This window comes from Neophocaena asiaeorientalis, unplaced genomic scaffold (genome assembly GCF_003031525.2).
Source record: "Neophocaena asiaeorientalis asiaeorientalis breed wild unplaced genomic scaffold, Neophocaena_asiaeorientalis_V1.1 scaffold450, whole genome shotgun sequence".
Taxonomy (NCBI): Eukaryota; Metazoa; Chordata; class Mammalia; order Artiodactyla; family Phocoenidae; genus Neophocaena; species Neophocaena asiaeorientalis.
Window position 1 is genome coordinate 2398486 of NW_020175674.1, and position 12839 is coordinate 2411324.

General features: G+C 40.0%; 1 protein-coding gene across 1 annotated transcript in view; it reads right to left on the bottom strand.

Annotated features, from left to right (window-relative positions):
• Nucleotides 1-12839, bottom strand: part of KCNQ5 (potassium voltage-gated channel subfamily Q member 5) — a 196416-nt gene that overhangs the window by 144219 nt on the left and 39358 nt on the right. Inside the window, exon 2 of the mRNA XM_024731901.1 lies at nt 1949-2075. Coding sequence (XP_024587669.1) covers nt 1949-2066 — 118 coding nt within the window. The 5' untranslated portion in view covers nt 2067-2075. The remainder of the gene's footprint in view (nt 1-1948; nt 2076-12839) is intronic.

Consider the following 12839-nt stretch of genomic DNA (forward strand, 5'->3'; position numbering starts at 1 on the left):
AGGAAGTTCTTGTGCCGTAATTCCACATCGAGTTACAGTGTTTTGTGGTGTAGCCTGAGCAGGGAATTAAAAGAGAGGAAAAACCTCCAGAGGAAAATCAAGTGCCTTCACTGATGCACCCGAGGGGCTGGGTGGACCCGCAGAGCTGGGTGGGCCCGCCTGGGGGTTGGGTGGACCCGCAAGGCTGGGCGTTGGCGCCCACTTTCCTCCACACCTCTCTGGCAGAAGAGGGGCAGCCGGACAAACAGACTGCGTTAGTGAAGGCCAAACAAGATGTTTCAAGGTTGAGGTAACTTAGAATTGCACTAGATTCACTGTGGTAACCGCAGGGCTTCACGCACAGCCCCATGTCCATAACGTGTGATTGAAGGAATGGTGGCTCCGGAAACGTGCATGCGTGTGGGGAGCCCTCCCGCTTCCCTGTGCCCAGGACGTGCGCCACTCACACCGCACTGGGAAGAAAGATGGGCCAAAGGGTTCCTCTTACAGTCCCCGTGGAGGGGGTTTCTCTACTTCTTCCTTAAGGAACAGGGGTTAGGGAGGAAACTAAAGGTGCTCAACAATTCCCAACTCCTGAAACAAAACGGCAAACCAGCTGCTGATGAAGAGCTCAGTCTAAACTAGCTTGTAAATAAAAACCCCACTTTCTCAGATTGGAAATAGTTGAAATAAGTAAACCTCACCGAGAACTTTCAGCATTTGGATTTGAATGGCTACCAAAGAAGTGGGAAGGAAAAAAGAGCAAGAAAACCAAACGTAGCTGCTGAGTAACAGCAGCAACAACCACAAGCTTTTGTATACAGGGTTTTCTTTTCCTTTCCCCAAAGGAATAACATTCTATTGCTTAAAAATAGGCCAAATTCTTCAAAAATGTCAGTGCTGGGAAAGACGGAGAAAGGCTGACGAACGGTTCTAGACGAATGAGACCAAAGAAGCGTGATGACCAGACACAGTTGTGACCCAGCCTGGGTCCCGCCCTGGAGGGAAAATGCTACAAATGACATTATTGGGTCAACTGGCAAAACCGCGATACAACCAGCAGATTAGTTAAGGTATTGTGTTAATGTCTAATTTATGGAAGGTTAGGTAAAAGAATGTCCTTACTTTGGAAAACCCACACTGAAATATTTAGGGATAAAGGGCCATGATGTAGACAACTTACTTAAAAACTTAATCGATTAATTGAAAATTGAGATATAATTGACTAAGGTTTTCAAGTTTATGATCCACTTTTAAGTATATTACTTGGAGGTGCCAGATCTTAACTCTGGACTGTTTTATAATTTCAGGCTGGTACCCAGGTGAATGGAATCTCTCTGAAAGGACAGCAGCCAGGGAGCTGCAGGGATGTGATATTGATCCGGGGACTCACATTTCAGAGGATAAACACTTTACCGGGTCTGACAGCTACAGTGCATACACATACTTGTAATTATTCTTGGGGCATGCTCGTTCACAGGCTTTACCCGGACAACTACACTTATACGCCCCAGCAGAGCAAGAGCACAGAAGGGGTGCTGCTTACACTGTAGAGCAAAAAGGGTCTTTACACGTAGTGAAACCAGTGCTCCCAAACTCAGGGCGACACTCGAGAACCATGTATTTCATCATAACTTAACCTGACACAAGTGGGTATTTTAGAGCCGGACCATCTGGCTCAAATCCCAGCTCCACCACTAACCACCTGCATGACTTTTAGCAACTCACTTCACCTCTCTGTGCCCCAATTTCTTCATCTTAAAGTGGGGCTAATAAAAATACCTACCTCATCATGTTATGAAGAGGATTAAGTGAGTCAGCACTTTCAAAACACGAGACTGCTGGCCCATGGTGAATAATCCATGAATGTTATTAGCTTTTAACATTAACTAAATGCTGCGATACCGGGAACAGATGAAGAAAAGGATGCGGTGGCATAAATCTAGGTATCCAGGACTTTGATATTCACCTATAACACAGAAGGGCTTCCGGGCAAATCTCAGTCTTCCTTGCCATCCTCTGTACCGGCAACAGCAGCCTGCAGACCAGATTCGAATGATGAACTCCAAACCAAAGACAACGATCATCACAAACTCCTAAAACATCAAATGAGGCACATGTCAGAGAGAGGTATTACGGATCAAACCACAGCAGCAAGCTCTGTGGATATTTCCGGACATGCAGGCACTTCATCTAAAATATCTGGTTGTTAAAGTCTGAAGTTAACATCGCCTTTTCTCCAAATCAAGCTAAACCTGGAGAACATCGGAATTGTATTTCCTATCATGCACGTTGTATTTCCTATCATGGACATTGTATTTCCTATCATGGAATGCTATTCCCCTTCAAGTCTCTAAAGCTTTGCAAGTTTAGGAGTCTGTTTTAATTCTAAATATGCAGGCTGAATTACGGATCCCCTTGTCTGGAATACACAGTCCCTCGAGATTGGTTCCAGGACCCCATGGACACCAAAATCCTCAGATGTTCAAGCCCCTTATATAAAATGGAGTAGTGTTTACATAAAACCTACACACATCCTTCCATATACTTTAAGTCATTTCTAGATTACTTATAATACCTAATACAATGTAAATGATTTGTAAATAGTTGCTGGCATGTAGTTCGAGTTTTGTTTCTTGGAACTTTCTGGAATTTTTTTTTCAAATATTTCGATCTACGGTTGGTTGCATCTGTGGATGTGGAACCTGCAGGTAAGGAGAGCTGACTGTATAGTGCAATTGACCTTGGAACCTGGTAACATATGAAATATCTGGAATGAAAGAGCAAACCCTGAAAACACAGCTTCACAGTTTTACAGAAAACAGACCCTCATTTTGCTGCAAGGAGTGACATAATCCCTGAGCCCTTAAGAGTTGTTCTCAGAGAAGTTAGTATTTAGGAGGATACTGAGTTCTTTTGTTACGATGTCAAAATCTCCTTGTAAGACAGCAAGTTTTGACAGTGTTATTGTGTGTGGCACATACATCCTTTGCCAGAAATGAGACCCTGAAGCCTCTGGATCTGATGCTTGTTAATTATTAGGCTGCCCTTTAGTGAGAGCTGCCTTGAAAATAACACTTGCTCCAGCAGGAGGGCTTTGAGATTATCTAGGAAGAGTTGTGAGTGAACCCTGGAGAAGGCCAACTAAAGAGGCTCATTAAATGTGGGTCACAGACTGAGAAACCACCGGACTCTGTCAGAAGAAAGCACCTCTGGAGCAGACCTGTCACAGTCACCTTGTTGCCCCTCTATAGGGGCAGGCACTGAGTTTATCACATTTGATTTGTTTTCCTTTAAACATATTTCCCTCTCCTGGGCTTCCCTGGTGGCGCAGTGGTTGAGAGTCCGCCTGCCGATGCAGGGGACATGGGTTCATGCCCCAGTCCAGGAAGATCCCATATACCGCGGAGTGGCTGGGCCCGTGAGCCATGGCCGCTGAGCCTGCGCGTCCAGAGCCTGTGCTCCGCAACGGGAGAGGCCACAGCAGTGAGAGGTCCGTGTATCACAAAAAAAAAAAAAAAAAAAATTCCCTCTCTTGTTTTGTTTTTTTAAAAATCTCTCTCTTGTTTTTAAACAACGGTTGAGTCAGCATTTATGATGTAGAACAATATTTATTACTTGATTTTTGTTATAACTGCTTAATTATAAAAGTGATACATGGTTTTTATTAAAGTCTCTAAACATCACAGACGTGTTGAGTGTACAAAGTAGTCCTAAGCCACTCCCCATCCTCCCACGTCCCAAGATAAAAACTGTTATCAAATTTAGAAAAATGGCATTTTTGTTGCAAGTTTCAGGCAAATGTCTGTTTCTTCAGTTAGAGCATGTGATGATACATTGCACTTTTGAAATGCCTAGTAGAGATACATCATTCTCTCCTTCTGTTATTTTGCACTAAGTAACCCACAAATATTTCTCATCATGGGAAATAAATCTCCAATACCATGGCTGCTTACTTACAGTGACTTAAAACTACCCGTGGGCTAAATCTCCGCAGATGACTTTATGCAGATAACTAAAGCCATGGTCACCGCACACTCATTCATGATATCAGGGTTTTGTTTGGTTTTGCTTTTAGTTTTGAGTATATATCTAAGTAGTTGAGTTTATTCATTCATTAAGGTGGCTGAAGTGCCCCGTTAGGAAGAGCTGGGAGTGAACCCTGGGGAGGCCAGGCTTGTTTTAATCCTTCTCTTTCCTCATACAGAGCCTGCTGAGGCCCCAGGTGCCCAGCAGCCGTGTGTCCAGTGCACATTTAATGGCAGGGCCATTTTATCCCGGCCGCCACCTCCTACTTGAGCCAGGAAGTCTGGCACTCCACTTGTGGGGTCCTATTATCAGGGATAGCTAAGAAAATCCCAAATGTGGCCTGAGCAACTGGCACTACAGTAGAATGATTTTACTTTTTCATGGGAATAGCTGCTACCAGCCAACGTATGGCCAATAATCTTTAGATATTGAATAAAGAATATTAGAATAAAGTAACATCCTATTACTTTAGGAAGGTAGGCCCTCACTGCATCATTCCTATGTCATATCCTGAGGCAGATAAATTACATCTACAAATTCTTTATTCAGGGTCCCTTGTTCAGGAATATTGCCTCTTGAATTTGTTTTTTTTTAATTATGTTGGGAAAAATCCTTCATTTCTAAATAAAGCAAGAGGAAGTTGTAATTGGATTTCACTACAGGGTCACAGTTTCTGCCTTGGAGAAGTAAGACTAGGGTCAGAATTCTCTCCTACTAGAGCATTCCTTAGTATTCTTTATGAGGGCCTCGTTTTAGACTTAGTGAGCGATAACCTCAAACTCTCTGGTCACCGAGTGAGCAGCAGGGAGGTGTCTGTGCAGCATTTCCCTCAGGCCCGGAGCTATAGGACGTGGGGATGCTCCCTCCCAAGACTTGAGCTGATTCGATTGGGAGCAAAAGCATGAAAACCACTTTGACCAGATTCTGTCTCTTTGTTTCCTGAAATTTCCATCTTATTTCAATTAAAAGGAACAAAGTGCTATTGAGAAAGAGGGGGGAAAGGATTCCAAATCTGACAGTCAAACCTGGTGGGGAATGGAATTGTGAGAAGAGCACCTTTTCTCTTTTTTCATTTCCCCACTTTGTTGAGGTATAATTGACAAATAAAAGTTCTGTATATGTGAGCTGTACCATGCGATGTTTTGATGTACATAGACATTGTGAAGTGTTTACCATAATCAAGCTAATTAACATATCCATCACCTCACATAGGTAACTTTTTTTTTTTTTTGGTGAGAACACTTAAAATTTAATCGCTTAGCAAATTTCCAGGACACGGTAACACTACTGCTAACTGTAGTCACCAGGCTGTATGTTAGGTCTCCAGGACTTACTCATCCTGCATAACTGAAACCTGGTGCCCTTTGTCCAGTATCTCTCCTTCCTGCCCGCCTTCCAGTCCCTGGCAATCATTCTACTTTCTGTTTTTATGAGTTTGACTTTTTAGATTCCACATGTAAGTGAGAACATGCAGTATTTGTGTTTCTCTGTCAGACTTATTTCACTTAGCATAACGTCCTCCAAATTCATCCATGTTATTGCAAATGGCAGGATTTCTTTTTTAAGGCTGACTAATACTCCCGTCTCTGTCCGTCTACCTATCTATCTATCTCACATCTCCTTTATTCGTTTGTCCACTGATGGACACTAAGGTTGTTTCCACATCTTGGCTATTGTGAATAATGCTGCAGTGAACATGAGGGTGCAGATATCTCTTTGAGATCCTGACCTCACTTCCTTTGGACATAGGACCAGAAGTGGGTTGCTGGTAGCTCTATTTTTAATTTCCTGAGGAACCTCCATACTGTTCTTTGTAGTGGCTGCATCAATTTACATTCCCACCAACAGTGCACGAGGGTTCCCTTTTCTCCACACCCTCTCCAGCACTTGTTATCTTTCTGATAATAGCCATTCTAACACATATGAGGTGATACCTCATTGTGCTTTTTTTTCTTAATTAACTTTTAGTTGTTTTACAATGTTGTGTTAGTTTCAGGTGTACAGCAAATTGAATCAGTTATACATGTACATATATCCACTCTTTCAGATTCTTTTCCCGTATAGGTCATTACAGAGTTTTGAGTAGAGTTGCCTGTGCTACACAGTAGGTTCTTATTAGTTATCTATTTTACACACAGTAGTGTGTATATGTCAATCCCAATCTTCATGGTTTTGATTTACATTTCTGATGATTAGTGATGTTGGACACCTTTTCATAATACCTGTTGCCCATTTTTAAATCAGGTTATTTTATTTTTTGTTATTGAGTTATGGAAGGTCCGTATATGTTTGGATATTAACTTCTTATCACATGTTTGGTGTGAAAATGTCTTCTCCCATCCCAGAGGTTGTGTCTTCACTCTGTTGATCATTTCCTTTTATGTACAGAAGATTTTAAGTTAGATGCAATCCCACGTATTTATTTTTGTTTTTGTTATTTGTGATTTTGGAGTCATATAAAAAAACCCAAAACACAAATTCTGTATGATATCACTTATAAGTGGAATCTGAAAAATAAAACTAACTAGTGGATATAACAATAAACAGACTCACCAATATAGAGAACAAACTAGTGGTTACCAATGAGGAGAGGGATGCGGGGAGGGACAAGATAGGGGTAGGGGATTAAGAGGCACAAAATACTAAGTATAAAATAAATAAGCTACCAGGATATATAGTACAACACAGGGAATAGAGCCAATATTTTATAATAACTATAAAGGGAATATAACCTTCAAAATTGTGAATCATTATGTTGTACACCTGAAATTTATATAATATTGTACATCAACGGTACCTTAATTAAAAAACAAAAAAAAAACATTGCCCAGACCAATGTCAAGAAGCTTCTTCTCTATGTCAGACAGAGAAAGACAAATATCATATGATATCACTTATATGTGGACTCTAAAAAAAGGGTACAAATGAACTTTATCTTAGAACAGAAACAGAGCTACAGATGTAGAAAATAAACTTATGGTTACCCAGGGGTAAGGGGGTGCGGAGGGATAAACTGGAAGAATTGGGATTGACATATACACACTACTATATATAAGATAACCAATAAGGACCTACTGTAAAGCACAGGGAACTCTACTCAGTACTCTGTAATGGCCTATATGGGAAAAGAGCCTTAAAAAGAGTGGATATATGTATATGTCTAATAGATTCACTTTGCTGTACACTTAAAACTAACACAATGTTGTAAATCAACTATACTCAATAAAAATTTAAAAAAGAAGCTCCTTCCCTATATTTTCTTCTAATAGTATTATAGTTTCAGGCCTTACGTTTAAGTCTTTCGTCCATTTTGAGTTGACTTTTGTATGTGGTGTGAGATAAGGGTCCAATTTCATTCTTCTGCATATGGATATTCAATTTTCCCATTCATGGTAAAAACTCTCAGCAAGTCAGAAATAGAGGTTTACTATCTCAAATTGATAAATAGAATCTACAAAACCCTTACAGCTAATGTCATACTTAATGATGAAAGACTGAAAGCTTTTCTCCAAAAATCAAGAACACAGAAAGATGTTAGTTTCATCACTCTTATTCAACATAGTTGCGTAATATAGTCACTACAATAAGGCAAGTAAAAGAAATAAAAGGCATACAACTGGAAAGACAGACATAAAATAGTCTATATTTGCAGATGCATGATTGTCTACAGAGAAAATCTCAAGGAATCTACCAAAAGACTCTTAGAAATAATCAGTGAGTTCAGTAAGGTTGCAAGATACAAGATCAATATACAAAAACCAATCAGATGTCTGCATACTAACAGTAAGGACGTGGAAGCCAAAATTAAAAACCAATCAGATGTCTGCATACTAACAGTAAGGACGTGGAAGCCAAAATTAAAAACCAATCAGATGTCTGCATACTAACAGTAAGGACGTGGAAGCCAAAATTAAAAACCAATCAGATGTCTGCATACTAACAGTAAGGACGTGGAAGCCAAAATTAAAAACCAATCAGATGTCTGCATACTAACAGTAAGGACGTGGAAGCCAAAATTAAAAACCAATCAGATGTCTGCATACTAACAGTAAGGACGTGGAAGCCAAAATTAAAAACCAATCAGATGTCTGCATACTAACAGTAAGGACGTGGAAGCCAAAATTAAAAACCAATCAGATGTCTGCATACTAACAGTAAGGACGTGGAAGCCAAAATTAAAAACCAATCAGATGTCTGCATACTAACAGTAAGGATGTGGAAGCCAAAATTAAAAGAAATTAAATGTTTAGTTATGCACTTAACAAACCTGTACAGGGTACGCAGGCTGAAAATTATAAAATGTTGGTTAAAGAAAGCAGACGAGACCTAAGTAAATGGAGATACTGTGTTCATGAATTGGAAGGTTGAACATAATAAAGATGTCAGCTCTTCCCAAATTGATGTGTAGGTTTAATGAAATTCCTATCAAACTCCTAGCAAGTTTTTTCTTTTTTTTTGTAGACATAAAGAAACGTATTCTAAAGTTGATGTGGAAAGGCACAGGCCCTAGAATAGCTAAAAATAATCCTGAAAAAAGAGACTGAAGTGGGAGGAATCACTGTATCTGATATTAAGGCCCACTATGTAGCCCTAATAATCAGGACTGTGTGGTCTTGGCAGAGGGACAGACACATAGAGAATGATGGAGCACAACAGAGAACCTAGAAATACACTCAAACATCCTCAACGGATTATTTGATAAAGGTACATAAGTAATTCAAAGGAAGAAGAAATAGCCCTTCAATAATCAGTGCTGGGACAACTGGACATCCACATACAATAAAATGAACCTCTATCTATATCTCACACTTTATACAAAAATTGATTCAAAATGGATCATGGGCTTAAGTGTTAAAACTATACAACTTTTAGTAAAAAACATAAGAGAAAAATTTTAGGAATTGAGCTAAGAGTTCTTTGACTTTACACCAAAAGCATAAGTAAGGAAAGGAAAAATTGATAAACTGGACTTCATCAAAATTAGAGAGGATTACTCCCTCTTGCGAGAGCACAAGAATCACAACTAACTGCTGAACAATCATTGACAGGAAGACACTGGAACTCACCAAAAAAGATACCCTACACCCAAAGACAAAGGAGAAGCCACTATGAGATGGTAGGAGGGGCGCAATCACAGTAAAATCAAATCCCATAACTGCTGGGTGGGTGACTCACAGACTGGAGAACACTTAGACCACAGAAGTCCACCCCCAGGAGCAAGGGTTCTGAGCCCCGTGTCAGGTTTCCAAACCTGGGGGTCCAGCAACGGGAGGAGGAATTCCTAGAGAATCAGACTTTGAAGGCTGATGGGATTTGATTGCAGGACTTCGACAGGACTGTGGGAAACAGAGACTCCACTCATGGAGGACACACACAAAGTTGTCTGCGCATCGGGACCCAGGGGAAGGAGCAGTGACCCCAGGGGAGACTGAACCAGACGTACCTGCTAGTGTTGGAGGGTCTCCTGCAGAGGTGGGGGATGGCTCTGTCTCACCATGAGGACAAGAACACTGGCAGCAGAAGTTCTGGTAAGTACTTGGCATGAGCCCTCCCAGAGTCTGCCATTAGCCCCACCAAAGAGCCTGGGTAGGCTCCAGTGTTGGGTCGCCTCAGACCAAACAACCAACAGGGAGGGAACTCAGCCCCACCCATCAGCAGGCAAACAGATTAAAGTTTTACTGAGCTGTGCCCACCAGAGCAACACCCAGCTCTACCCACTACCAGTCCCTCCCATCAGGAAACTTGCACAAGCCCCTTAGATAGCCTCATCCACCAGAGGGCAGACAGCAGGAGCAAGAAGAACTACAATCCTGCAGCCTGTGGAACAAAAACCACATTCACAGAAAGACAGACAGGATGATAAGGCAGAAGGCTATGTACCAGATGAAGGAACAAGATAAAACCCCAGAAAAACAACTAAATGAAGTGGAGATAGACAACCTTCCAGAAAAAGAGTTCAGAATAATGACAGTGAAGATGTTCCAGGACCTTGGAAAAAGAATGGAGGCAAAGATGGAATAGATGCAAGAAATGTTTAACAAAGACCTAGAAGAATTAAAGAACAAACAAAGAGAGATGAACAATACAACAACTGAAATGAAAACTACACTAGAAGAAATCAATAGCAGAAATACCTGAGGCAGAAGTACGGGTAAGTGACCTGGAAGACAGAATGGGGGAATTCACTGCTAAGAAAAGAAAAAAAAAAAAAAGAATGGAAAGAAATGAAGACAGCGTAAGAGACCACTGGGACAACATTAAACGCAAAAACATTCGCATTATAGGGGTCCGAGAAGGAGGAGACAGAGAGAACGGACCTGAGAGAATACTTGAAGAGATTACAGTTGAAAACTTCCCTAACATGGGAAGGGAAATAGCCACCTAATCCAGGAAATGCAGAGAGTCCCAGGCAGGATAAACCCAAGGAGAAACACGCCGAAACACACAGTAATCAAATTGGCAAAAATTAAAGACAAAGAAAAATTATTGAAAGCAGCAAGAGAGAAATGACAAATAGCATAGAAGGGAACTCCCATAAGGTTAACAGCTGATTTCTCAGCAGAAACTCTACAAGCCAGAAGGGAGTGGCATGATATACTTCAAGTGGGGAAAGGGAAGAACCTACAACCAAGATTACTCCACCTGGCAAGGATCTCATTCAGATTCCATGGAGAAATCAAAAGCTTTACAGACAAGCAAAAGCTAAGAGAATTCAGCACCACCAAACCAGCTCTACAACAAATGCTAAAGGAACTTCTCTAAGTGGGAAACACAAGAGAAGAAAAGGACCTACAAAAACAAACCCATAATTGAGAAAATGGTCATAGGAACATACATATTGATAATTACCTTAAACGTGAATGGAGGAAATGCTCCAACCAAAAGACACAGGCTTGCTGAATGGATACAAAAACAAGACACATATATATGCTGTCTACAAGAGACCCACTTCAGACCTAGGGACACACACAGACTGAAAGTAAAGGGATGGAAAAAGATATTCCACGCAAATGGAAATCAAAAGAAAGCTGGAGTAGCAATACCCATATCAAATAAAATAGACTTTAAAATAAAGAATGTTACAAGAGACAAGGAAGGACACTACATAATGATCAAGGGATCAATCCAAGAAGAAGATATAACAATTATAAATATATATGCACCCAACATAGGAGCACCTCAATACATAAGGCAACTGCTAACAGCTCTAAAAGAGGAAACCAACAATAACACAGTAATAGTGGGGGACTTTAACACCCCACTTACACCAATGGACAGATCATCCAAAATGAAAATTAATAAGGAAACACAAGCTTTAAATGACACAATAGACCAAAAAGATTTAATTGACATTTACATGACATTCCATCCCAAACAGCAGATTACACTTTCTACTCAAGTGCGCATGGAACATTCTCCAGGATAGATCACATCTTGGGTCACAAATCAAGCCTCAGTAAATTTAAGAAAACTGAAATCATATCAAGCATCTTCTCTGACCACAACGCTATGAGATTAGAAATGAATTACAGGGAATAAACATAAAAAACACAAACAAATGGAGGGTAAACAATACATTACTAAATAACCAAGAGCTCACAGAAGAAATCAAAGAGGAAATAAAAAAATACCTAGAGACAAATGACAATGAAAACAGGACAAGTCAAAACCTATGGGATGCAGCAAAAGCAGTTCTAAGAGGGAAGTTTATAGCAATACAAGCCTACCTCAAGAAACAAGAAACATCTCAAATAAGCAATCTAACCTTACACCTAAAGGAACTAGAGAAAGAAGAACTAACGAAACCCAAAGTTAGCAGAAGGAAAGAAATCATAAAGATCAGAGCAGAAATAAATGAAATAGAAACAAAGAAAACAATACCAAAGATCAATAAAACTAAAAGTTGGTCCTTTGAGACGATAAACAAAATTGATAAACCTTTAGTCAGACTCATCAAGAAAAAGTAGGAGAGAACTCAAATCAATAAAATTGGAAATGAGAAAGGAGAAGTTACAACAGACACCGCAGAAATACAAAGCACCCTAAGAGACTACTACAAGCAACTCTATGCCAATAAAACGGACAACCTGGAAGAAATGGACAAATTCTTAGAAAGGTATAAGCTTCCAAGACTGAACTAGGAAGAAATAGAAAATATGAACACACCAAACATAAGTAATGAAATTGAAACTGTGATTAAAAATCTTCCAACAAACAAAAGTCCAGGACCAGATGGCTTCACAGGTGAATTCTATCAAACATTTAGAGAAGAGCTAACACCCATCCTTCTCAAACTCTTCCAAAAAATTGCAGAGGAAAGAACACTCCCAAACTCATTCTATGAGGCCACCATCACTCTGATATCAAAACTAGACAAAAATACTTCAAACAAAGAAAATTACAGACCAATATCACTGATGAATATACATGCAAAAATCCTCAACAAAATACTAAGAAAATCCAACAACACATTAAAAGCATCATACACCACGATCAAGTGGGATTTATTCCACTTGATCAAGGATTCTTCAATATATGCAAATCAATCAATGTGATAAACCATATTAACAAATTGAAGAATAAAAACCACATGATCATATCAATAGATGCAGAAAAAGCTTTTGAAAAAATTCAACACCATTTATGATAAAAGCTCTCCAGAAAGTGGGCAAAGAGGGAACCTACCTCAACATAATAAAGGCCATATATGACAAACCCACAGCAAACATCATTCCCAATGGTGAAAAACTGAAAACATTTCCTCTAAGATCAGGAACAAGCCAAGGATGTCCACTATCACTACTATTATTCAACATAGTTTTGGAAGCCCT